This window comes from Mauremys mutica, chromosome 3 (genome assembly GCF_020497125.1).
Source record: "Mauremys mutica isolate MM-2020 ecotype Southern chromosome 3, ASM2049712v1, whole genome shotgun sequence".
NCBI lineage: Eukaryota > Metazoa > Chordata > Testudines > Geoemydidae > Mauremys > Mauremys mutica.
Window position 1 is genome coordinate 73,823,749 of NC_059074.1, and position 26,914 is coordinate 73,850,662.

The window sequence follows — 26,914 nt, forward strand, 5'->3', positions numbered from 1 at the left end:
AGAACTTTCAACTCCTATAAGAATAGAATTTAGAGTAGTCACTGTGAACTTTTCTGGGTATTCTAATATGAAACTTTTTAATGTATTTCATGTCACACATACAGTATTGATTCATTTTGACAGCACTAATATCCCCCATCATTTTCTTTCATTGTTCATAATAAAGATGGGGATTTGATGCTCCCAAAGTGAATCAATAGGATACTGTATGTGGATCATATAACACATTACAAACTTGCATTCATCATGAAATATGACTATCAATCCATATTACAATATTAATATATAGAATTTTGAATCAATTACCTCCATTAAACCTGTATAAATCTTCATTTTGAGTGTACATTTTGCCTGAAACAATTGAATAAGGCAAATTTTGTGATATTCATGATTCTGGAATCAGTAAAGCTCAGAATACCAGAGAGAAATGAAATGTGTACCCATTAAACATTATTTATATCCTATGTACCTACTGTATATGTCTCAGTTCCCAAGCAGCCTCTAATAATAGAGTTCAATTCACTGTGGTTCTACTGTGTATATATGAGATAATTAAAGAAATTGTTTACTACTTTTTTTTAACCACAAATGGCTTTATTTGATTTGAATAACACCATGACTTGTACATCAGAAATACCTATGTTTATATGAATAATATTTAGATTTAGAAATTGCCAGGGGACAAACTGTGTATACACAGACTTGTTGTAGCCATGTTGGTCCAGGATATTAGAAAGACAAAGTAGGTGACATAATATCTTTTATTGGACCAATTTCTGTTGGTGAGACAGAGACGCTTTCAAGCTTCACAGAGTTCTTCTTCAGGTCTGGGAAACCTACTGAGAATGTCAGCTACATAAAAGGTGTGCACACACATATACACAAAGAGAAAGACATTTCTTGTTTAAAAAAATTGATCTTTGAGTGCTGACTCAACAGTACAACATGGTATTTAGGCATTTTATTTTTAAAGAAGTACTTAGAAAGCTCCATTTTGTAAGTTTATTTGCTTGCCCTTCCCCTTCCCTTATTTCCTCATTGCTTGGCATTTCTTCTTCTGCCTTTAAAGACAGGGCTTGTTTGTACAGGGAAATTGACCAGCAGAGCTATAGGGACACAAGCTATACTGAAGCAAGTCACTTTCCCATACCTGAAGAAGAGTTCTGTGTAGGTTCAAAAGCTTGCCTCTCTCACCAACAGACGTTTGGTCCAATAAATGATATTACTTCACCCACCTTGTCTCGCTAATATCCTGGACCAACATGGCTACAAGAAGTCTGTGTCACAGCACCAATGCATACTTTTATTCCAGATACAAGGGCAGTTCTGCTGGTCAATTTCTAAATGCAAACACACAGCCCAGTCCCCCATCACCATGCTCTGAAGGGAGAGTACTCTTCCGACTGAGCCCAGACTGCTGCTCTCTCCGCTCAAGCCAAACAAGCGAGCAAATCCCAATCACTCAACCTGAGCCAAGGCTTTTTCTAGACTAGGGGAAAAAGTGGTTTGTTTAAATGGGCTAGGTAAGGCTTGTCTACACCTGAAAGGTAATTCGGATTAAGGTGGGGTGTGAATCTAGCTATTCCTGTATCACTCCAGTTTATTCCATCCTGCACCTGAGAAACCTTCCCCATCACGTGGCGTTTCCTTGCCACTGTCACGTTCCTGTGACAAGTGTCACCCATGGCGGATGGGCGCCAGCCTGCAGGTACCGGGCGGCGTCCGTGGCAGGTCTGCGGCTGGCAGCCGGGCGGAGGCTCCCACCTGCTGCCATGACTTGCCCCAGGCAGGCTGGAAAGGAGCCGGCCCTGGGCTGAGGGCTGGAGGGTTTAGTGGGGTCAGGTCTTTAACAAGGCTCCTGTCCCCTTTCAGGCTCCACGCGCGATCGAAGCCCCGCAAGCCCCGGGCTGGGCGGGCGGAGGGGAGCCCGTCTCCCACTCGGGGGCGGGGGGAGCCGCTGTCCCGGCGCTACTGCTTCCCCTCTCTAGGGGGCGCTGTGGGGAGGCGAACGCGATCTTTGACGCGCCGCAGCGGCATGTCCCTGCGCGCGGCCCGTAGCCCGGCGGCTAGGCTGACGTGTGGCTGCGGCGCGGGCAGCGATGGCGGCCGCTTGGGAGGAGATCCGGAGACTGGCTGCCGACTTCCAGCGGGCGCAGTTCGCCGAGGCGGCGCAGAGGTGAGGGGACTGGGGCACCCCCGCCCCGCCGAGTCCTGGCGACCGAGAGGAGGAGCCCGGGTGCGCGCCCGCCCCCTCCCCCTCCCCCGGGACTCGGCCCGCGGAACCCCCGAGCCCAAGCGCTGGGGGGCTGGACAGCGCCGAGCACCGCCTGTTTGACGGTTGTGGGGAGGTCCGGTGCCCAGGTTATGTGGAGGGGAAGGAGGAGCCCTCCGCCCGGTGCGGGGTGGGGCGGGCAGTGCACACCGCGGCCCGGATCATAACAAGGCTACTGTGGCTGAAATTGCTCTGTGCCCAGTGCGTCCTGGGCCGTCACTGCAGAGTCAGTCAGTGTTTGTTTGGGTCTGGCACCGCACGGGAGAAAACCCATTTTTGAAATAGGAAAGCGGTGATGGTAAAACTACAGAAATGAGCAAGTGAAACTAACTCACATTTTAAAGTTGATGGGGTTTCAAACTGACAGCGCCTCTCTCAGTTCCAGCCTCCTATTTATCCACATCAGCTAAATATTTAATCTTTGTCTTTATCTGTCTTGACAAATAATTGTAATTTGTATAAGTGAGGGCAGTCATTTGCTTAATTGTTTTAATTAATTTCAAAATCAAACTCCAGAGTAACAAATTAAAATCATGGGGCCTCATCCTGCAAAGCTGACAAAGAGCTTAACTTTGCTGATCTGAGTGGTCTCATTGAAATATTGACTATTCATGAGAGCAAGGAAATTGACTTCAATGATACTACTCACATGAATAAAGTTAATCTTTTGTAGGAATGTTTGCAGGTACTAAAACCATATTTTTTAAATGAAAAGATAATTAGGATTTTGTATGAAATTGCCATACTGAAAGTTGTGTGCAGAGAACGGCAAAATAATCTTTCTTTTTAAAATTTGAAAAGCTTCAGTTATTTATCCCAAAATTAGAAGTTCTCATTTAAAATGACTTGATTACTCGTTATAACATCCACAGGCTGTCTGAACGTAACTGCATAGAGATTGTTGCTAAACTGATTGCTGAAAAGCAGCTGGATGTAGTGCATACGCTTGATGGAAAGGAGTATATCACTCCAGCACAGATTAGCAGAGAAATTCAGGATGAGCTTCATGTTTGTGGTGGTAAGAGTTACATTTGTTTTTCTTCACTTCAGTTAAATTAATAGCAAGATCATAGAAAATAATTTGGGGATTCAAAGATTGCCTTTGTCCTTCAATAAACTTATTATGACTTAAATTTGCATTTCCTTGTTGCTTCATTTCCCTGTTGGAATTCTTCTACTCGTGTCTCCCTTCCAAACTCCGGCCACTGGCTTGGTTGTGTACCAGAATTGTCAATGTTACCTTATTTTGTAGTATCAAGACTATAGGACAAGAATGTTACAACGTGCAAAAAGAAATCTTTTAGTCCCCTTAATATTTTGCTAATATTATTGTGTGTGTGTCTATATATAATATATATAATATAAAAGCTAAAATATGTGCTTTGATATTTTTGGGCATTAATATTGTTCATAACTTTTATGTATAGTAAATCAAAATAGATTTTTATAAAGTCAGTAAATGTAGCGCTCTGTGTAATGATTGTTAATGACTCCATCACTATCAGATTAAAAGTGTGAGTAAGACTGAAAAAATTCATTGTACTTTTATAGACACGTACGGCCTGATCTTGTAGTACAAAATAAGCATTTGCATGTGTATGTGGGTGGTTTGGTTTTGTACTAAACATTATTACTTTACGGTCAGAAATTATCTAAACATGACTGGTATATTTAGACAGTTTTCAAAGACAAGTTAAAGAAGGTTGTTGAATCAAGCAAATCACTCAACTAACCAACCATTTTCCTCTGTGGAGGAATAAATGTATGTACAGTTATAATCAGAAAAGTGAATCTAAAACATTCCATGATGAGGTTTGACTTCTCAAATACTCACTTCACAAGTAGATTATTTTTGAAAGGTGTGTATCTGTTAGAAAACTTACAACAATATAAATAACAATTTAAAACCAATATAATTACACAGTGAAAACCTCTAATATAGATGCATTACAACCATGGTAATTGTAATTTAAACCAATTTAAGAACATCTGTATTGGAAGTTTGCACTGGTATAACTAGATTTGATGTTAAATTGACTTAGTTTCATCTGTGCAAATTTTCTAAAATAGATGAGGCCTGAGAACGAGGCCTGCGACCTTAACTCAGAATCTGAATATCATATTTGTTTCTGCCTCTTACAACATCACTAGCAATAAAAATGTCTCAATCAGTTTTGTTGATGTAGAAAGTAGAATAATATCCAGCCTGTTCTTCCATATCTGTATGATATCACAGAGTGAACAGTAAAAGCTTTGCTGTATTAGTATGGTTTAGATGCACAAGGAGCATATACGGCTTAAATTACCCATTTGTCTATAGCAAATGGGTAGTTTAGCCTACAGATTTCTACCAACATAACTCTGTCAGTCAGAGGTGTGAAGAGGCATGATCCCTGCCCAACAGCTGTGTCAACATAAGCCCCTAATGCAGACACAGTTATTCCAGTAAAACTACACTTTTAAACGGTACAGCTTGTTTTTACCTGTGTGGAGTGGTTTTACTATTCTAATACAAAGCTCTGCTTTCCCAGTATAGCTGTGTCCACCCTAGGTGCTCTTTGCTGATATAGTATACTGTATTGGATAAACATTCCTACTATAGACATGGCCTAAATTAGAATATGGAGAAAGCATATGGAACCTCTAATTAATCTAAAGTCTTTCCATTCTGTGTGAAGTTCATATCATCATATGGTTTGGAAAATAAGTTAACACACCTGCCACATTCATGCACCGTAGTTGATTTTTCCTAAGATTACCTTAATGTGTGCTGCATCAGTGTGTTAGCTTGGCAAAAGTTCAAAGTTGTTACCACTTGATAGCAGTTTTCTGGCACATGTGGAAAGGATTGGTGGTTTCAGTTCCATCTCTAGTAGACTGGTGTTCCTCTTCTAGTAGTGTCCCTATGGGTGCTCCACTCTAGGTGCACTTGCATCCCCTGCGCCTTTGACTAGAGATTTCTTCAGCAGTCTCCGTTTGGCCTGTGCATACATGTTGTTCAGCCTTGTGCTCCATCCTCTTGCTATATGGCACTGTGCGGGCTAACCATTCTCAGTCCGTTCTCAAGTTTCATGGCTTTCGACAAAGCCTTAGCTAGTTGTTCATGTTGAGTTTTGGCCATAGGTGCTGGAACTAGGGGTGCTGGGAGTGCTGCCGCACCCCCTGGCTTGAAGTGGTTTCCACTATATACAGGGTTTACAGTTTGATTCTGACATTTGAAGAGGTGGGTATTTTACCCATGAAAGCTTATGCCCAAATAAATCTCTTAGTCTTTAAGGTGCCACTGGGCTCCTTGTTGTTTTTGTGGCTACAGACTAACACGGCTACCCCCTGATAGTTTGATTCAATGGCTCTCAGCACCCTTATACAAATTGTTCCAGCATCTCAGGTTTTGGCTCAGCTGTGTTCTCTTAGCTTTTGTACTTAGTGTGTTAAAGTAATTAGTTAGTTGTATTTTAAAAAAAGGTTTATATATACAAAAAAATTATATAATATATAGCTTTTAGATCATTCCCCCACCCCGAGGATGTTTTGCCCTTTCCAAGGGTATGCTTGGTTCTCCTGGATTCAGGCGTTGCCTGTCATGCTGGGAGGAAATTCCAGTGAGTGATGGACACTCCCGCTGCATCCATTGCCTTAGGGAATCTCATATTTCCCAAAAGTGCAACTTCTGTATGGCATTAAAATCTAGAGCCAGAAAGAACAGGGAGATAAACTTTGACTCCTTAAGATGGAGAACTTGCTGCATCTGGGCTCTGATCCAGATCAGGAGCTCTTCGCCCTTCTCCCCCTTGCATACACCAGTCTCCGAGTAAGTCAGCTGCCTCTTCTGTCTCTGAACCGCACTCCTCAAGGGCATCTAAGAGGAAGACCCAAGATTCCTCTCAAGTCTTCCAGTGACCATGCTTCAAGTTCTCCAGGTAGGAAACCTACATCAAAGAAATCAAATACCTCAGCTCCCTCGGATCCCATCGGTCTCAGACATGATATCCCTGAGGCTGCTGATTTCTCAAGTACCGAGAGCTCCGCTAAGTGAAGAATCCCTAAAATATCGGGCTCTGAGAGACCTTTGATACTAACAGGAGACTGCAGCGACAAGAAGAGCTCTACCATGGTGCTGGAAAAGATTGGTTGGGCTCTGTCTGGATTCCACCCAGAGCGTTTGATACTCACATTACCATCGCTACTGTTACTTCAGCTCAAGCACTGGACATGATACCAACAATGCTGTCAGTACTGTAAGATATCTGGTTTCTCCAAGACCTCAGAGCGCTCGAGACTCCTGATTCACCATTGCTCAACGCCTATGTCTTTTTGGCACCAAGAACTTCCAGATCTCCAGACACCTGCCCGTACTGATGGTGGTACCTCAAGCTCCTTCTGCTCTCTCATCATTACCAAGTGACTTAGAGGAGAAGGATTCTGAGGAAGATTTTTGCCTCAACCTCCCAAATATCTGTTCAAGGCTCTCCACTCCACCCCTATGGGAGCTTTTTCCTAAGGAGCCTGACAAATGTCCACAGCTACCATCCCACCTATGGATTCCACCACTCATGAATATGTACCATCCTCTTGGCCATACTGTAACCCCTGGGTGGCTTATTGCCACCAATTGTCTGGGGCCTAAAGTTCAGCCCTTCATAGAGAGAGACAACCCTCCTTATCCTCCTTTTCCAGGAGACCGGAGACTCAGGAAGAGACCTTTGAGGAACAGGAGACCAGGGCTGATCATGAGGTTTCTCCAACTGCGAACATCTTTCTTCATCCCAGGATGAAGCTGTCATGCCACCTCCACCATCCCTGGCTGGCGATTTTAAGCAGTTTCAGGATGTCATCAAGGGCACTGTGGATTCTTTACAAATACCTCTTGAGGAGATTGAAGCAGTAGTTCTCAACCAGTGATACGTGTACCCCTGGGGGTACACAGAGGTCTTCCAGGGGGTACTCTACTCATTTAGAGATTTGCCTAGTTTTACAAGAGGCTGCATAAAAAGCACTAGCAAAATCAGTGCAAACTAAAATTTCATACAGAGAATGACTTGTTTATTCTACTCTGTATACTGTACGCTGAAATGTAAGTACAATATTTATATTCCAATTGATTTATAATTATATGGTAAAAATGAGAAAGTAAGCAATTTTCCAGTAATTGTGTGCTGTGATACTTTTTGTATTTTTGTCTGGATTTGTGAGCAATTATTTTTTAAGTGAGGTGAAACTTGGGGGCACACAAGACAAATCAGACTCCTCAAATTAGTCTGGAAAGGTTGAGAGTCACTGCATTGAAGAACCACATCAGAAGCTGCTTGACCTCCTCCATATAGCCTTTTCTGCCCGCATTGCCCTGCCAGTCAACAAGGCACTCCTGGATCCTGCAAAGGTCACCTGGCAATCTCTGGCCTCAATTTCTCACATGTGCAAAAGGACAGCCAAAAAATATTTCCCTCTAAGGCAGGGATCGGCGCCCTTTGGCACACGGCCCGCCAGGATAAGCACCCCGGTGGGCCGGGCTGGTTTATTTATCTGCTGCGTCTGCAGGTTCAGCTGATCGTGGCTCCTACAAGCCACATTTCGCCGCTCCAGGCCAATGAGGGCTGCAGGAAGTGGCGGCCAGCACATCCCTCAGCCCGCACTGCTTCCCGCAGCCCCCATTGGCCTGGAGCGGCGAACCGCAGCCAGTGGGAGCTGCGATCGGCCAAACCTGCGGACGCAGCAGGTAAACAAACCGGCTCAACCCACCAGGGTGCTTACCCTGGCAGGCCATGTGCCAAAGGTTGCCGATCCCTGCTCTAAGGAGTCATAATTTTTATTTTCTCACCCCTCTCTTAATTCCTTGGTGGTATGCAGAACTACACTAAATCTACACTCTATGATAAAAATCATAAGCATCAAAATCTGATTCTTCAACTATTTTACAGTTTAGAATCGCCAGCTCCCTGGCCTTACTGGCGAAGTACAACTACACAAATTATACCAAGCTAAACTCCTTTATTGACCATCTGCTGACAGAACACAGAGAGCAGTTCCAGTCAATTATTGCAGAAAGCCAACTCCTCACAGGATATCTCTGCAGGCTTCTCTCAACGCTGCCAGTACTGCTACTTATTCTATTTCTACAGCAATAGTTATGAAGAGGGCCTCCTGGCTTCCCAAAGCAGGTCCAGAATATGATGGAAGACCTTCCTTTTGATGGCACTAAGTTGTTTGCTGGCAATACAGATGAATCCCTGCATATGTTAAAAGTATGCAGAGCCACTTTACAATCTCTGGGGAGCTACACACATGCTCTGAAGAGAAAATTTAGTAGGTCCCCGAAAGCACAGAGATTCCCATCCTGTGCAGTTTCTGAGTTAGCAGAGGCCATACAAACCTCACCACAAGAGGCAGAGGTTTCAGAGGAAACTACCCATCTCCCAGCCTTCAATTTCACAGCCTTCCTCTTCAAAGGATCAATTTTGATGGGATGGTTGAGGTCCTGAGCTGCCATCCTCTTTCTTACCAGCTGTAATGCTTCACATGCCTGCCTCCATTCGGTAACTGCCTTCACCATAACTACGGGCAAGTGGGTTTTAGAGATCATTTACACGGGGTACTCTATCCACTTCGATTCTCTTCTGCTCACCAACCCTCCTTCCCTCTTCAGGGACTCCTCCCACAAGAACCTGCTATGGCAGGAAATAGACTCTCTTCTACACCTGTGTACTATAGAATCAGGTTCCACACAGCTCAGAGGGAAGGGGTTTTATTCCAGGTATTTTCGGGTGTCCGATTAAAAAAAAAAAAGATGGTTGTGTCCGAAACCGATTGCGGTTCGATCAGCTTTGGTATTGGGAGAGGAAAAACCAAGCTGGACCAGAATTAAGTTTAAAGCCAAGTGGCTGCGTTTATTGGGGGGATAGTTACAACGTTGGCCGAGGAGGGGACAATTCTTAGCTGGGATGTTATTAAACAATACAGACACACCCAAAAATCATTAACAATACAAATCTATACTGCTCACTGCCTCACACTGAGTAGGCAGACACACCAATTACACAAGATGGAAATCGGGTTCGTCAGAGCGGTGCCCGGTGCAACACAGAAAAGAGACCCACAGGCCACTGCCTCAACCGCCCTTGCTTTCACACTAAGGGATTTACCCAGAGTGTGGTGCGGCTGCAATTGTGCAGGTTCCACTCACACAGACCACGGGGACAGAAACCCCTTGGTCAGCTAATCCTCAGGTGGAGACAGCACCTAGCACCAAACACTCCAGACAAAGACAGAGCAGTAACTTACACAACTTAAAACAGTCTACAATTAACTATCTACTAAAACCCAGAACAACTATACAAACTAGACAACTGTGCAATTATGAGCTCAATAATTCAACTCTCATATACTGTATACACACTTGGTACCGAGTTAGGAAGGGGGAAGAAGAGAGAGGAAGCTAGGTAAGTAAACTGTCAGAAATTAGAAAGCAAATATCGCACTCCAGGCGCAGCTGACCAGCAGAACAGACACCAGAAGCATGACGAGCTGATAGAATGGATCCAAAACGACACGACACGAGCTAGCTATACCGGGAGGAGACCCTGGCTGAAAGGTTGATCAGGTCCTTCAGCTGACACGCGGATACTCCACACTACGAGCTATACCGGGAGGAGACCCTGGCCAAAAGGTTGATCAGGCCCTTCAGCTGACATGCAGACACTCCACAAAGATTTTGGGGGGAAACCTAGTTTTATTCGAAGGGTCTCACTCACTCGTGTCAGCATCTGATTGGTCCCTGGCTCCTACACCCTCCAGGCTCTGAACTGTTGCCCCCCACGCCAACAGGATCTGCACACGGCACACTGGCATCTCTGCACAAGGCACTAGCCTGACCCCTAGAGGACCAGGCCAAAAAGAGCGGGAAAATGCACACAGCACTAAAATGTTGCACACTGCACCTCAGGGTTGCACACGACACCACTGTGTTGCTGGGCAGAATTAGGTCTCTGCCCTCTCCTGTGGAACAAGAACCTGGTCCAAGATGGAGGCTGCCTTGTCCTTTTAGCAGAACAAGATGGCCGTGGACCGACAATTGGCCATACAGAACCATAACTATGTATAGGGTTACAACAGGTTGGAGACCAATCCTAGATTTAAGACTACTCAACACATTTGTGAAGGCACAAAAATTGAGAATGGTGACACTTGCAGTTATGATGCTATCACTCCTATCATTGTAGTATGTAAAGGCACAACTTGGACTTCTAGCCATACATTTGTTGTAATAATTCACGACACTGCTTCTGATACCATGTTTGGCTCAGCTGTACTTTCTTCTATACTGAACCTGGACTCTGAAGTTCCCTCCTCCTTAAAAGGGAACTGCTTGGTAGTCAGCTAGAGTGGAGCGTTCATGGGGACACTACTCGAAGAAGAAGAAGAAGAAATGGCCATTCACCCTGTGCAGTAACTGGTTCTTTGAGGTGTGTGTTCCCATGTGTTCTCCACTACCCGCTCTCCTTCCCTTCTGTCATGGGGCTTCGGGGAGGTTAGCCTGTGCAATGCTATATAGCAACAGCGTGGGGCACGAGGCTGAGTAACACACAAGTGCAGGCCGAATGGACATTGCTATGAGCAATCTCCTATCAAAAGCGCAGGGAGTGCAAGTGCACCTAGAGTGGAGCACTCATAGGGGGACAGGACACATCTTGAAGAACCACAGTTACTGCACAGGGTGAGTAACAATTTCTTCTTGTTTTGTTGGCATCGTAACTTGACAGTTTCAGCACAGAGGTAAAGGGGAAAGTCTCAACAATTCTTCTACCTTAGAGAGACTGTGTTAACGTTGTCTTTAGGCACAGAGGGTAGGGTGTCATGGGGAATCTTGCACTGTGGCTGCCATTGTGTGGATTTTTTCCTCTGATTAAACAGATTTCAGCTTAAAATACTGTCAATTACACTCCTTGTGATCATTTACAAAAATAAAATAAAGTTCATAGTTGATGGGCTGTGCTGCACTATAAACCTGTTCAAAGCTATTTTATGTACTAAATACTTAAATTATATTTGTATTTTTTCAAAGGTCGAATAAACATTGTTGACTTACAACAGGTAATTTTTTGTTATAAAAAATGCATATACTTTTTGTTTCTATGTTTCTCCATTTATACTGCATCAGTCAGTTTCCAAGTAAGTTACTGTGCTGATATTGAAGTGCTGTATAGCAGCAGTTGCAAAATTGGTGGCACTTCTCACGAACTTTGATTACTTTGTCCATTTGTGTACCACTTCACAAATGTTGTATTCATGCTTACTCTGATTTTGAGATAAATATTACTATAGTCTGTAGTACTGTGACACTCTTTAAAATTGCCCCTAAGAAAAGAAGCAGGGCTTTCTTGATGATTTGAATATCTCTGCTTTCTTAAATTGAGAAGTACAGGTGGATAAGAAGTGTCTGCCTTTGCTAAAATTTAGAGCTATCAGGTCATACAGTGAAATATAATAAATTTTGCATGCCCCTCTGGGTCTTCTCTTCCTTCATTAAGCTCTTGTTTCCACTAACCTCTATCCCCCAGTAATCTTCTGTGACTAATTTTTCCTTCTGTCTCGAGCAAAATTGCTTGAAATCAGAAAACTTTCAGTAAGACAATGAGTGTTTCTGTTCAGAGCTTTACAAAAATCTTAATTTTCTTGGACCCTTTAACGTAGTCGTAATTGCAAGAGATTTTTTTAAAAGCACAAACGCTTCTGTTCCAAGCCCCAGACTTACTTGCATATAAATATGATAGAGCAAATAAAAAGCAGATATCCTTTTCAAAGTGTCTTAATGTCTGAAAATTAATTTGAATTTAAGGGACTGATGGATTTGTTTTTTTCCAGATAATAAATGTAGACCTGGTCCATATTGAAAGCCGAGCTAATGACATTTTTAAATCAGACAGAACTATTCAGCTGGTGCTGGGACAGTTTATAAATGAGTGAGTATCTTCAGGAGAAATGTATACAGTGGTCCAGAGATATGACTTTAGATGTTATAGGAGCAGTATAACTATAGTCTTTTATTATTCATTATGCTTCAGAGCTTATTCTTGGGGCAGAGAATAGACTTTTGTGGACCAGAACCAGTGACGTGCTGAGCACCCTCATCTCCCATAAAAATCCACATTCAGGTCCCTTTGAGAGGAAAAAATGTGTGTGTTTTTATGAGAGGGTTGTGAAGTTAATTCTTACTGTTTCATGTAAGAAAATAAAGGAACAGGTTGCAGACTAGTGGGTTGGTTAGCAGACTTTTAAAAATACAACCTTTTCCCTGTAATAGTTGTATTGAGCAAGATGAATTCCCACAACCCATCTATTTCTATTTTACAGTAAGTTCCAGTGTATTTATGCATACGCTGGAAAAATGTTTACCCTGAACAAATAAATTAATAATGAGGCAGGATAACTATATGTAAAAAGATGCAAGTTGAATTGGGAATGTCACACTAATGTCTTTTCTTCTTGGTTTTACATAAGGAGTTACCTAGACCAATTAGCAGAAGAAATAAACGATAAACTACAGGAAACTGGTCAGGTGACAATATCTGAACTCTGCAAGGCATACGACCTTCCAGGAGACTTCTTGATACAGGTTATTGCATGTTATCTACCCTTTCGTATAGAAACATTGAATTCTGATTTGAAGAAATATTTCCCTGTCTTTATTATCCAGGCAACAAAGATGATAGTTATATGAAGTCTTGGGTAGTGTCTTAAGCAGGTCCGTATTAAATCTGTCAGGTTGGCATTTTAGCAGCTGTGAACTGATTTTAGGTTAAAATTTGCCAGTACAGAATTCCAGTATCTGAACTGAGCTAGGTTTTCTCTCAGCCATTGTGATCCTTTAGGAAAGAGGAATGAACATACTTTAAGAGTGTGATCAAAGGATTTGAAAAACTGCCTTTGGGTGAAAGACTTAAGGGGCTCAGTCTAGTTATCTTATCAAAGAGAAGGTTCAGGGCTGAACTTGATCACAATCTATAAGTACCTACCTGGGGAACAGAAATTTGATAATAGGAGTGCTCTTCAATCTAGAGGAGACAAGTACAACAATATCCATTGGCCGGAAGTTGAAACTAGACAAATTTAGACTATATATTAAGATCCACATTTTTAACTGTAAGAGTAATTCAGCATTGGAACAACTTACCAAGGGTTGTGCAGTAGATCCTCTATCACTGGAAATTTTTAAATTAAGAATGAATCTTTTTCCAACACAGGCCATAGGACTTCCCTTTCAATGAGAAAAGCTCTTTTTCAAAGTCCTCATTGAAAGGGAAGTCCTCTGGCCTGCGTTATGCAGGTAGTCAAACTAGATGATCACAATGGTCGCTTCTGGCTTTACTCATCTTCTAAACATATTGTCCAGAATATATACACATACAGTTTATTTTTTTTTGTCCCAGATAATCTGAATGTTTTAAGTTACTAATTTGAACACCAATTCCAATCTCTTTTTTTCTTTTGTCTGGGGTTTTTTTTTATTTTATTTTTAATTTCTTGCTGTTAACTTCTACTCTGACATCTCGGAAGAGTGGGTCAGGGACTTCCTTTGTCACAGACACAAAGGATTTAACATGAATGTGCAGCCCCAGAAATCCAAAACCAGATGTGTTCGTTCTTCATTCACCTGTAAAGATTGTAATATATGTGGGAGAGTGAATAGTCATTAAATAATTCTGGTCATTGTATGTATTGTTAAGAATGCTACTTTAACCTGGCGATTGCAGTTGGGTCAAAATAACACGACCTCACACACACAATCTCTGTGTCTTTTATAGTACCGTCTCAATATTCTTCAGTAATAATTACCATTTAAAATGCATTCTTATTTCTCAGTACATTGATTATTTAGACAAATTAACTTTCTAATCTACAGTTTAAATAGATTTTCTTCTTTGCTGTGTAACTGTAAACTGTCGTCCCAGCATTTATCATAACTTCTGTTCACAGGCATTGTCCCCCCGTCTGGGTAGGATTATCCGTGGCCAGATAGATCAGGACAACACAGGAGTGATTTTTACAGAGGCATTTGTAGCCCGGCATCAGGCACGCATTCGTGGTCTGTTCAGTGCCATTACTAGGTAAGCCCTAACACAAATATCTATACGTAGAAATGTGTTTTACAGCATTATTTATGCATCTGATTTATTTGTAATGAACAAAAAAGAAAATAAAGGCATATGTATGAGACCTTTTCAATTACAATTCATTTTACAGTGAGAGAGAATTTTGTGTACTTTTTTGGAGCAACATGTAATGTGAGCCCAGTCCTCTGCTGATGTACAAAAGTACTTGAGCAGGAGGAAAGGCTTATTCCTAGAAAAGGGAAAACTAGTTAGCTAAAATGAGCTAAATTACAATGGGAAAATATTTTGAAAAAACTGGCTAAAACTGGTCATGAATTCACTGTGAATTCTTAATTTTCTGGAAAGTGTCCCCCTCATTGACATAATTACAGATTGATACCCAGCAACCACACTTCATTTTTCAGAAATTTATTTATCAGTTCAATAGCCATCTTAATGTTCTGTCAGGAACTTAGTTAGCAGAAGTTTTTGTGTGTGTGTGTATATATATTTACGGTGGTAGTTCTAATACAGTTTTAAACCAGTATGAATTTATAAATTTCATAAATTAAACAACCTGGCAGTAACAGTCTGGCTAATACACTTGATCAGTTTTGCAGAAAATACCTTTCTTGAGGGAAAAGTCCAGAGGTACTTGTTTTGTTTGTAGCTTCTACTTCAATTTGAGAGTCTCCAGGCCTGTTTCATATTTATCCTTTTTATTCTTTATAGGCCTACTCCTGTAACTAACTTGATCACTCGGTATGGATTTCAGGAACAACTGCTTTACTGTGAGTTTCTTTCAAATTTTGTTTCATGTATTTAGATTCTTTATTGTTGGAATTAATCATTTCAAATAAACCTTTTAGTATTTAGTATTGTTTTTGCAATAAATAGCAATAGGTCTCCTTTCCAGTTTAATAAGTAATAGACTTCTTGTGCTGTCCACAGCTCAAAGAAATGTCTCTATATCGACAGCAATGAAAGCTCATTGATGGAATACCTCTAAGGGAGTGGAATGATGCAAGAAGTGCAATATTCATTTTTGTCTTCTATTTCATTATGTGCTCTCAGCTACATATCAATGGAGCACACAAAAGGGACAGATTTCACATAGCTGAATGACTTTAACGGCACAGGATTTTTATTTATTGACTTTATTTTGCGATAGCTGAGGCAGAGCTTTTGTTATGCTCACAACTAGAGGTCTTAATAAGCAGGGAGATAAATCGCACTTTTGTTTTTGTTTTTTCTTTTATTTAAAAAAGAGCCTCACAAAATTACAATCCAGGAAGATTTCCTTTTGTAGTCCTTGATTTGTTCTCACCTCAACTATTGCAACTCTTGGACTATGCAGCTCTCATGTCTCCTCTAATCTATACAAAATGCTCCCTCAAAGATCATCTGTCTTGTCTGTGGACTGACCACATCCTGCCCTCTTCATTTGCGGGCTTCTCATCTCTTCTTATATAAAAGTTAATCTCCTTTTCTTTGCCTTCAGGGCCTCACATGGCTTTGTTCTGTTAATGTTCCTGTCTTCCCTTTCTTCTTTCATTCTACATGGTTAACTGCCCCTTTAGGCTCTCCCACTGACATCTGAGCCTAATTCCCTTATGCCTGCAATCCTCTCGCTGACCCTGACCCCAGGATTCCTCCAACCTCTTTCCTTAAAACCAAACAAACCAAATAACATTAGCCCAGCCACAACAGAAAATGAGCAGCTCTAACTCTAGTGATATCTAGTGATAAACACTAAGGGTACGTCCATACTACCCGCCCGGGTCGGCGAGTAGCGATCGACTTCTCGGAATTCGATATATCGCGTCTCATCTAGACGCGATATATCGAACTCCGAACGCGCTCCTGTCGACTCCGGAACTCCTCCACCGCGAACAGCGGTGGCAGAGTCGACGGGAGAGCCGCAGACTTCAATCCCGCGCCGTCAGGACGGGTAAGTAGTTTGAACTAAGGTAGTTCGAGTTCAGCTACGCTATTCACTATTCGCGTAGCTGAACTTGCGTACCTTAGTTCGAACCCCCCCCCCAGTGTAGACCAGGCCTAAATATACTAAAAAAAAGTGTGTGTGGGGGGGTGTTTATAAATAGCATTAGAAAGGCATGAGCTTAACTTCATTTAGTTATTCTACTTATTCATTGTCTTCCATTTCCTTTTACTTTGAATGCTGTCTTTTTAGGCCCCAGTTCTGCACTGAGAACCTGTAGGCCCAGAGCTTGACCTGTGTAGTTCCCTTTGCAGGATTGAAGCAGGGACTTTCAGTTAGGAAAGGATATGTAGTGGTTAACTTTTCTGTCTCCAACAACATATACCTTTTAATTATTGAAATTGTCATTTTTTCTTATAAACTAATTAAGCTGCCCCTCTGCTCATCTTTAGTGACTGTCCAGATGGAAGTTAAAGTTCTAGTGCCAAAGTCTGCTCAAAATAACACCGGTGTAAATCCCAAATACCTCCATTGATTGTAATGACATTACTCCAGATTTATTACAGAGCAGAATTTGGCCCCCAATTGCCAGCCCTCAGAAAGACTAGGACATTAATATTCTCTCGCTCTCAATAAAATAGGTTTCAATATCTAAAGCTATGTCTGAGCTGTTGTGAAGCTCAAAATAACTGCCAAGTCTAGCTGCATAGTACAGTATTTAATACATTGGTTTGTTCAGTGCGTTGGGGAATCATAACTATGAAAAGCATCATGCAAAGCCATAATCTATTTCAATTCTCTCAGAATTGTCTTCTCTGCTGTAAAATCTTTTGTTGTAGACCAACTGGAACCCAAAAATATTTAGGGCCTCACTTCTAGAATTGGCTACCTAGACTGAATTTATAACATTTGTGGAACATTTCAGGCAGTTTATACATTTTCTCCCCAAGCATCTAACTACATCCTACAAGATAACCATCCAAGATAATTCAGGATTAAATTTCTGTGAATTTCAAGTGTCTTTAAACATTAGTTGATTGCATTTCCCATATGATGTGCAAACCATTATAGATGTCCTAAAAGACCTTCTCCAGTTCACTTCAAGTCAATCTATTTGGCATATTGTCTAGTTCCACAAGTACCGTACACCAAACCCCATGGAGATTTGCACTGCATAGCAGATGGCCCCAAGGACAAATTCTTAAAACAGCTTGTTCTCCTCTAATTCTTAGCATACAGTGTTCCTTTTCCACACTCATCTACATTGGCACTTGACATTGGGGGGTGGGATAGCTCAGTGGTTTGAGCATTGGCCTGCTAAACCCAGGGTTGTGAATTCAATCCTGGAAGGGGGGGGCACTTAGGGATCTGTGGTAAAAATCTGTCTGGGGATTGATCCTGCTTTGAGCAAGGGGGTTGGACTAGATGACCTCCCAAGGTCCCTTCCCACCCTGATATTCTATGAAATCTATATATGATGTCCAGGAATGCATTGTCCAGCTATGCAGAGTTAAACAGGAAAATCTGTTAAACCTTATGTTGCAATAATATTTGTGTCCAATGCAATTTCATTATGTAGTTAAAATTGATTTCAGCAATTGCTCATGTAATGCTTAGCCATTATTATGCAAGACTTTTTAGCCACTGAAGTTTGAATTTTGGTTGTGACAGCCTCCTGCAGATCAACACTGGGGCTAACCAAGTTTGTTGATGCTTCTCTCTTTGTTCAGTGAACAGCTTTTGTTCTTCATGTCGTTCCAATGTTCCTTTCTATACTCTGTTTCTCGGCTTATTTTCATGAATTTCAAAGAGTTTTATTCACTTTGATAATTTCTTATACATTTTAAAAGTAAAAGCTTTTTCTTTAATTTTGTCCATTTTCTGAATATAATTTCAGTTTCACAAATGTTTGAGTACTTGAAAACATTTTCCAAATTAGTATAACTGTAGGCCGTATCAAAGTCTCTTAGATATATAATATATATAATATGATTGGGCTATCGATTAATCTCTTAACTCATGCGATTACCCCCCAAAAATTAATCACCGTTTTAATTGCACTGTTAAACAATAGACTACCAATTGAAATTTATTAAATATTTTGGGTGTTTTTCTACTTTTTCATATATATCTTGTATTTTGTGTTGTAATTGAAATCAAAGTGTGTATTTTGATTACAAATATTTGCACTGTAAAAATAATAAACAAAAGAAATAGTATTTTTCAGTTCACCTCATGCAAGTGCTGTAGTGGAATCTCTATCATGAAAGTGCAATTTACAAATGTAGGGTTTTTTGTTACATAACTGCACTCAAAAATAAAACAATGTAAAACTTCAGAGCTTACAAGTCCACTCAGTCCTGCTTCTTGTTCAGCCAATCACTAAAACAAACAATTTTGTTTACATTTACAGGAGATACTGCTGCTCTCTTCTCACTTTCTGGTGACATAAATAAGAACAGGCATTTGCCTGGTACTTTTGTAGCCAGCATTGCAAGGTATTTACTTGCCAGATATGCAAAACATTCATATGCCCCTTTATGCTTCGGCCACCATTCCAGAGGACATGCTTCCATTAAAAAAATTATGTATTAATTACATTTGGGACTGAACTCCTTGGGGGAGAATTGTATGTTTCCTGTTCTGTTTTACCTGCATTCTGCCATATATTTCATGTTATAGCAGTCTCAGATGATGACCCAGCACATGTTGTTCATTTTAAGAACACTTTCACTGCAGATATGACAAAACGTAAAAAAGGTACCTATGTGAGATTTCTAAAGATAGCTACAGCACTCAGCCCTAGGTTTAAGAATCTGAAGGGCCTTCCAAAATCTCAGAGGGATGAGATAGGGAGCATGCTTTCAGAAGTCTTAAAAGAGCAACACTCCGATGCGGAAACTACATAACCCAAACCACCAAAAAAGAAAATCAACCTTCTGCTGAGGGCATCCGATTCAGATGATGAAAATGAACATGCATTGGTCCTCACTGCTTTGGATGGTGATCAAGCAGAACCCGTCGCCAGCATGGACGCATGTCCTGTGGAATGGAAGTTGAAGCATGAAGGGACATATAAACCTTTAGTGCATCGGGTATGTAAATTACTTGTGGCGCCGGCTACAACAATGCCATGAGAAAGCCTGTTCTCACTTTCAGGTGACATTGTAAACAAGAATAGGGCAGCATTATCTCCTGAAAATGTAAACAAACTTCTTTGAGTGATTGGCTGAACAAGAAGTAGGACTGAGTGGACTTGCAAGCTCTAAAATTTAACATTGTTTTATTTTTGAATGCATTTTTTTTTGTACATAATTGTATATTTGTAAATTTTGCTTTCATGATAAAGAGATTGCACTACAGTACTTGTATTAGATGAATTGAAAAATACTATTTATTTTGTTTTTTACAGCACTGTACGCTTTGTATTCTGTGCTGTAACTGAAATTAATATATTTTAAAATGTAGAAAACATCAAAAAAATTAAATAAATGGTATTCTATTAATGTTTAACATTGTGATTAATCGAGAATTTTTTGTGTTGTTAATCGCAATTATTTTGTTAATAGCTTGACAGCCCTAAATGACTATATATCATAATTAATTATACTTAATTTTATCTATTTTAATAATGTATGGATAATTTGTTTAATTTTATTTACGGTATATAGAGTACCTGTAGTAATATAAACTTTAAAAGCTTGATGTTTTTAAATGTCTTGGCTTCTTTCATTAAAAATCCTTTAGAAATTTCTTTCATGTTTCTAAGTCTGGTGAATAAGTTGTATAAACAAGCTATTAACTAATTCCCCATTTAATAATAATTCCAGCAGATACTGAAATTTTAAATCAAGAAAATAACTATCTTTGATCCTATAATATTGCCATGCCGTTGTTCACCTGAAGATGACATCAGGCTATTTATAATAAGGAATGCTTATATTTTTAAATGTAATATAGTTTCAGTTAAGGAAGTAATAAATTTACAAAGCTTAATAAAAAGCATCAGGTTCTCTCACTTCTGAGCACTATAGCCTAATCGAAAGCCCATTTCAGTCAATGGAAAAACTCCCATTAACATCAGTGGTCTTTGGATAAGACCTTATGGGACATAAACTGGGGGGAGGGATAGCTCAGTGGTTTGAGCATTGGCCTGCTAAACCCAGGGTTGTGAGTTTGTCCCTGCACAGTATGGAAAACAGTTAGTTTTGGCCAGTCTATTTAACAATCTTTGTTTTTTTCTTACTAAAATTTTCCAGTGTTGCTACTAGTTGCTTAGCTTTATTCGTCACAGTCTAGCTGGTTGTGTATATTGTCTTGTCTACACGGAGAAGTTATTTTGGAATATGGTAGGGTGTGAATTTAAAGTGCAGTAGCTACTTCAGAATAATATCCCGCGTGGACACTCGTATTCCAGAATAAGGGTGTCCACATAGGGAGTTATTCCTGAATAGCTATTGCAGGCTAGTTTATGCCGCAATAGCTATTCCAGTCAATTTTGCCAGGTACACAAGCCCTAAATCTCAAGATGCTGTAGTTCCCACTTTGGCAGTGTTTATCACTGCCGTAGAATATTTTATTGTCCCATCCTGACAGATTCAGTTAGCATCACCACACACATCTAGCTTATACTGTTGAGATGGGTTCCAAGCATAGTGGGAGTAGTTGCATGACGACGACTTTCTCAGATGGCAGTTTCTTTAGTGCATCCCTCAACCCTTTTTTCTTTTTCCGTCCTGGGGATGATACACATCCAGGGTTGTGAGTTTGTCCCTGCACAGTATGGAAAACAGTTAGTTTTGGCCAGTCTATTTAACAATCTTTGTTTATCCTTTTTGTGAGGGAAGGGGAAAAGCAATTTATCACCTGTTTGCTCTCCTGTCCATTTCTGTGTTGTAGAACTCCTGTCACAAATTCCCTAGTCATGACAGATTCAGTGGGTTTTTGCCATAGGGAAGGGTCTCTCTATGTTTCTTTCCAGTTGTGTTCCCCTTGCTTTCTGGTCCATTCTTGTTAAACAGTTAATGAAGTAGGAGCTGTATATGTTTTACTCCAGGTATAAACCCATGGCTACTCTGCCCTTTCTTTAAAGAAGAAGAATTCAATACATCCTATAAAACAAAACCTAGGATAAAAAATTCCAGTAGAACAGTGGTTCTCACACTGTGGGTCGGGACCCCAAAGTGGGTCGCAACCTCATTTTAACGGGGTCGCCAGGGCTGGCGTTAGACTTGCCGGGGGCTGAAGCCAAAGCCCAAACTCCACTGCCTGGGGCCAAAGCCAAATCCTGAGGGCTTCAGCCCTGGGTGGCAGGGCTCAGGTTACAGGTCCCCCACCTGGGGCTGAAGCTCTTGAGCTTCAGTTTTGACCCCCCCCAACCCTGGGCTGCGGCAGTGGGGTTTGGGCAGGTTCAGGCTTTACCTACCCCACTTCCTCCCCTCTCCCCCCGCCTCCTTCTGGGTCATGTAGTAATTTTTTTTGTAGGAAGGAATGAACTTTGAGAACCCCTACAGTAGAACCATCAAAAGTAGCAGACCTTGGTTCCTCCTTCATTTATAGATTTTTATATAAGCAATGGCTTGTAAGGGAGCAGTGACAGAACGCAGAAGGATTATGGGACCTGAACTTTCCATGCAGCTTGAATAAATTGAAAATAATGTTTTGTGTTAAGCTGGCCTTAATAATTTAGTACTAGTGGTTGCCAATGTGTCCTTTGCCAGCAGTGTATATTCATATTAGTGGGCTGCTGATTCTCGGGGTCCAGGGGTTAATTGGAACTTTTGAAGATCAGCTGTAGTCACCAACAGGGGTACAGGATTCCATATCTGACTTGTTATAGGTATCCATTCTTGCCATGATTTTAAAATGTTAAGATCACAGTATTGGTTCTGAAAAGTTAACACCCATCCAGTGTGAACGTTAATAAAATCATCATGAATTTTGTTTGCTGGCTAGAGAAGAGCAGCATTATGACCAACTTTCTAGGTATGTTTTTAATAAAAAAAAGTAGTCTGATACTGTTATAGGAGCTTTCTCCCTTGGAACTGTACATTTGGCAGGAAATTATCAGAATTAAAAATTGTGGGAGCTTAGAATTGCTTCACTAAAACAACTACTGGTAGTTTTGTGATTGCTTTCTTTCAGTTAGCAACTGGTAGTAAAAAGAGGGGGGGATACAAGAAGAAAGAATGAAAAAAGGAGGAAAAATAATCCCAAATGTTTGATGATGTATGTATCTTACTGAAACTGTTGCTTCATTTATTTTTATTCTTTCAGCTGTGTTAGAAGAACTTGTTAACACTGGACGTCTAAAAGGCACAGTGGTTGGTGGGAGACAGGATAAGGCTGTGTTTGTTCCAGACATCTATGCCAGAACACAGAGCAACTGGGTGGACTCCTTTTTCAAGCAAAATGGTTACCTAGGTAACTGATCTTTATTCTTTATGAATAAAAGGTCTTTTTGGAAATTGATCTAGGTAACTAAAAGAGACAAGTGAATCCAGTATGTGTGACTGAGGCTTATAAGAATAATTGAAGTGCTACTACTGTAGTTGGTATTTCTTTGGTAAAGGCTTGTTACTGCCTTCCAAAATACATGCATACAGTATATAGCTGCATAATTGCAGTGCCTAAATTTGCAAGCTGTTCTGTGTTTGTGCTTGCCCACATAGAAAGCACAGTTGAGCTAAATAAAGTCCTACATATTACTTTAATGATGAGAGAACAGTTTGAATGTTTGAAATGCCAACGGATACATTTACAGGGTATCTTTATTTATCAGGAGGATAGTTTGACACTTATTCTGTTACTTTATATGTATCATGCTGAAAACATGTGTAGCACAGTGTGCTGGGCCCTTTAAGAGCAGATGTCATAAGCCCAGGGGTGGCTCAGTGTTTTTTGCCACCCCAAGCACGGCAGTCAGGCAGCCTTCGGCGGCATTTCTGTGGGAGGTCCGCCCCGGTCACGTGGATTCGGCGGTGGTTCTGCAGGAGAACCTGCTGCCAAATTACTGCCAAAACCGACCTCCCGCAGAAACGCCGCCGAAGGCTGCCTGACTGCCGCCCTCACAGCTTGCCATCCCAGGCATGCGCTTGCTGTGCTGGTGCTTGGAGCTGCCCCTGCATAAGCCTGACTGATGATGGGGATTTGGAGCTAGACCAACAAAGGTAATTAGGCGCCTAGCTGCTTCTTTATGTGCCTATGTCCAACATTTAGGCACGACTGCTCAGCTGAGGCCTAACTTTGTGTGGTGCCTAAGTTTACATCAGCATGTGCAGAGAGACCTAAGCACTGATGTTGCTCCATAGCTAATGAGCTGCTCAGAGCCCCAGCTTACCCACCCCCCCTCACTTTCACCACCTCATCTGCAGAGCCCTCTCTGGTAGGCACTCTCAGCATGGCTACTTGTTCCAATGCTGCACAAAAGACATGCCCACTATTCCCATGCTTAGAGCACTCACCTGGGATGTGGGGGACCCAAGTTTGAATCTCTACCTGATTTGGAGCAGAGACTTGAATTCATGTTTCCCACCTCCCAAGGGAGTGTCCTAACCTTTGGTCTCTTGGCTGTAATGAGGTGGATACATTCTGAATTTCAGTGCTGGCTAGCTTAGGTGGCTTCCTGCTCAGCTTGCTGTCTTCTGAGGATGCCTTTCATAGGTGCCTAGCTCTCTCTGTTCATTGTACAGGTGGGTGCCAAACTTGGGCTGGCAGGACTTAGGAGTTCTTAAAGATGTGCTCTAGGAATTATTTTGGGAATTGTGTTGTACAGGAGGTCAGACTAGATTATCACAATGGTCCCTTCTGTCCTTGGAATCTGAATATCTTCCTAGTTCCTATGTCTTATCTGAATTCCTAATCCTCTGTGACATCACAATGGATTGCTATGGAGATGCATATAATTTCACAGAGGATTATGATTTCTAGTAAGGGATAAACTGGAAATGTGAATGAACTTTTAAAAAAGAAACACACTCTTTTAATGCAAGTATCAGCGTTCGAAAAATCCATTCAGTTCATTGCCTATGCAGGGGTGGGCAAACTTTTTGGCCCAAGGGCCACATCTGAGTGTGGAAATTGCATGCAGGGCCATGAATGTAGGGCTGGGGCAGGTGGTTGGGTTGCGGGAGGGAGTACAAGGGGGCTCAGGCTAAGGGATTGGAATGCAGGGAGGGGTGCGGAGTATGGGAGGGGGCTCAGGGCAGGGGATTGGGGTGCAGGAGGGGTTTGGGGCATGGGCTCCGGCCTGACACCGCTTACCTTGAGTAGCTCCGGGGTGGCAGTGGTGCAGCAGGGCTAAGACAGGGTCCCTGCCTGCCCTGGCCCCACACCACACCTGAAAACAGCTGGCACCATGTCCCTGTGGCCCCGCGGGGCGGGGGGGGGGGAAAGAGGGCTCCATGCACTGTCCTCACCTGCAGGCACTGCCCCCCGCAGTTCCCGTTGTCCGGGAACAGGGAACCACAGACAATGGGAACTTCAGGGCAGGTACCCGTAGGCAAAGGCAGAGCACAGAACCCTCTTCCACACCCACCCAGGAGCCGCAGAGACGTGGTGCCGGCCACTTCCGGGAGTGGCGCGGGGTCTGGGCATACAGGGAGCCTGCCTTAGCCCTGCGGCACCAGGGGGGTGACAATCCCACAGGCTGGATCCAAAGCCCTGTCGACTGAATCCGGCCCGCAGGCCGTAGTTTTCCCCACTCCGGCCTATGGTGAATAAACAGGAAGCTTTGCTATGTGAGTTCTATAACTTTTTCAGAATCTACGCTTACATTAAAAAAAACCTCTATATGACCTTCCAAATGTGGATCAAGTGTTAACCAATGCATCTAGGTCTGCAGAAGGATCACCCCAATGCCTCTGGTGCAGCTTGAAAAAGAAGCTGCAGAATGAAAACTGACCAGCTTTTATTCCTTTAAATTGAATGAGTTTCAATGTGGCAGCATGGGTATTTTTCACCCTGGCAGAGTAGACTTAGCCTATGTGCTACTTATGTTTAGGTTAAATTTCTCAGATCCTCTCCTTACATGTAAAAAGTAAGGTTTGAAATTGTATTAGTGGGGTTCATGGATATGCAATCAGTGGGATGGTTTCTAAATACAATGTTTTTTTCATGATGCACCGTTGTTTCTTCAAGAGTTTTAGTATCTTCTCTGTGTGTGTATTTGTTCTTGGAAATGTTGATTTCTTGAAGGCCCAATGAATGGGTAAAACTTAACAAACTTTTTACAATTTTACAGAATTTGATGCATTGTCCAGACTTGGCATCCCAGACCCTGTGAACTACATAAAGAAAAGATACAAGTCCACAAACCTCTTATTTCTGAAAGCAGCCTGTATTGGTCAGGAAATTGTTGATCAGGTGGAGGCTTCAGTAGATGAAGCCATCAGCTCTGGAATGTGGGTGGATATAGCGGTATGCTCTTTTTTTCAGTGGGATGTATTTCTCCCCCTTTTTATTAGATGTCATCCAATAATGTTACTTTAAAGCAGAATTTTCAGTTGACTTAGGTCTAATAACCAGTGAAACAAACGACTTCTGCTTCACCAGCTTAAACTTGCCTGAAGCTCAGTCAGGCTTTGTCGGTAGACTTCTGCGACAAACTCATTCTTCTGAATCAGTACAGAATCATTGCTCCAGTATTGTGTTAGGGAACACTTGACTTCTGGAAGTGCCATTTGTCAGATGAGATTTTTAAAACAGACTGTCTGTTATACTTTTCACCAAAATAGGGGGAATGTTAGAATTTAGCTAGAACACAAGGTCTAATTTTAGCAATAATATGCTGCTATATTTTCTATCCTAGTCTAGTGGGATGCACTTTTAAGTTTGTCTTCCATTACAGAGGCAGCTGTATATCATTGCTGGGTGAAATTAATTAGTATTCCTAAACCACTTTGGGATCTTTCATGATTAAAGATCCATTTAAAATATAAGGACACATCTAGCTCAGATGTAGCACAGTATATTTTAAACAGTTAATATATATTGTAGGTCCTCTTAATACATGTAAAAAGTGGCCTTTTCTGTTCTTTATAATGTAATATTATGTGCAGTGTATATATAAGTGATTTTGTTTTTTAATCTTAGACTCTTCTGCCCAGTTCATTATCCATAGAAGATTCTGGAATTTTGCTTCAGCAAGTGATGAGATCTTTCAACAAACATTTGCCAACTATAATCTTCAGTGATACTATTGTAGTCAGTGAGAAATTTATAAACAGTTGTACTGATCTGTTCAGGGAGTTGATGCACCACAAAGCCGAAAAGGTATGATGTCTTGTATATCTGGATGTGTGTATATGGGCTTCTGTTTTTAACCATATTTGAATTTAATAGTCTGCAATTTTTTATCCTTTATATTTCTTATGATTTAGGTCTGAAAACGTATTCATGTAAAAATGGCATCATCTGATTCCATGTGTGTGTCATTCTTTCAAAGCATATCTTGTTTAAAGTAAAAATGTTTTCTCCAATGCTATCTCGCAAGCTTCAGATCTGAAAGTGTAAAGAATTTAATTAAGTTCTGTTGATGTTGTCAGTAAATCATCTGAAGTAATGACACGAGGAAAATTATTTTAGGACCACGTTCTGTTATTGGATGCATTTGTG

General features: G+C 41.4%; 1 protein-coding gene across 1 annotated transcript in view; it reads left to right on the forward strand.

Annotated features, from left to right (window-relative positions):
- The first annotated feature begins 2,081 nt into the window (after nucleotides 1-2,081).
- Nucleotides 2,082-26,914, forward strand: part of UFL1 (UFM1 specific ligase 1) — a 45,728-nt gene continuing 20,895 nt past the window's right edge. Inside the window, exons 1-10 of the mRNA XM_045010924.1 lie at nucleotides 2,082-2,176; nucleotides 3,145-3,290; nucleotides 11,331-11,359; nucleotides 12,131-12,228; nucleotides 12,767-12,881; nucleotides 14,243-14,373; nucleotides 15,091-15,149; nucleotides 22,577-22,723; nucleotides 25,542-25,717; nucleotides 26,393-26,572. Of these exons, the coding sequence (XP_044866859.1) occupies nucleotides 2,100-2,176; nucleotides 3,145-3,290; nucleotides 11,331-11,359; nucleotides 12,131-12,228; nucleotides 12,767-12,881; nucleotides 14,243-14,373; nucleotides 15,091-15,149; nucleotides 22,577-22,723; nucleotides 25,542-25,717; nucleotides 26,393-26,572 (1,158 nt within the window). The 5' untranslated portion in view covers nucleotides 2,082-2,099. The remainder of the gene's footprint in view (nucleotides 2,177-3,144; nucleotides 3,291-11,330; nucleotides 11,360-12,130; nucleotides 12,229-12,766; nucleotides 12,882-14,242; nucleotides 14,374-15,090; nucleotides 15,150-22,576; nucleotides 22,724-25,541; nucleotides 25,718-26,392; nucleotides 26,573-26,914) is intronic.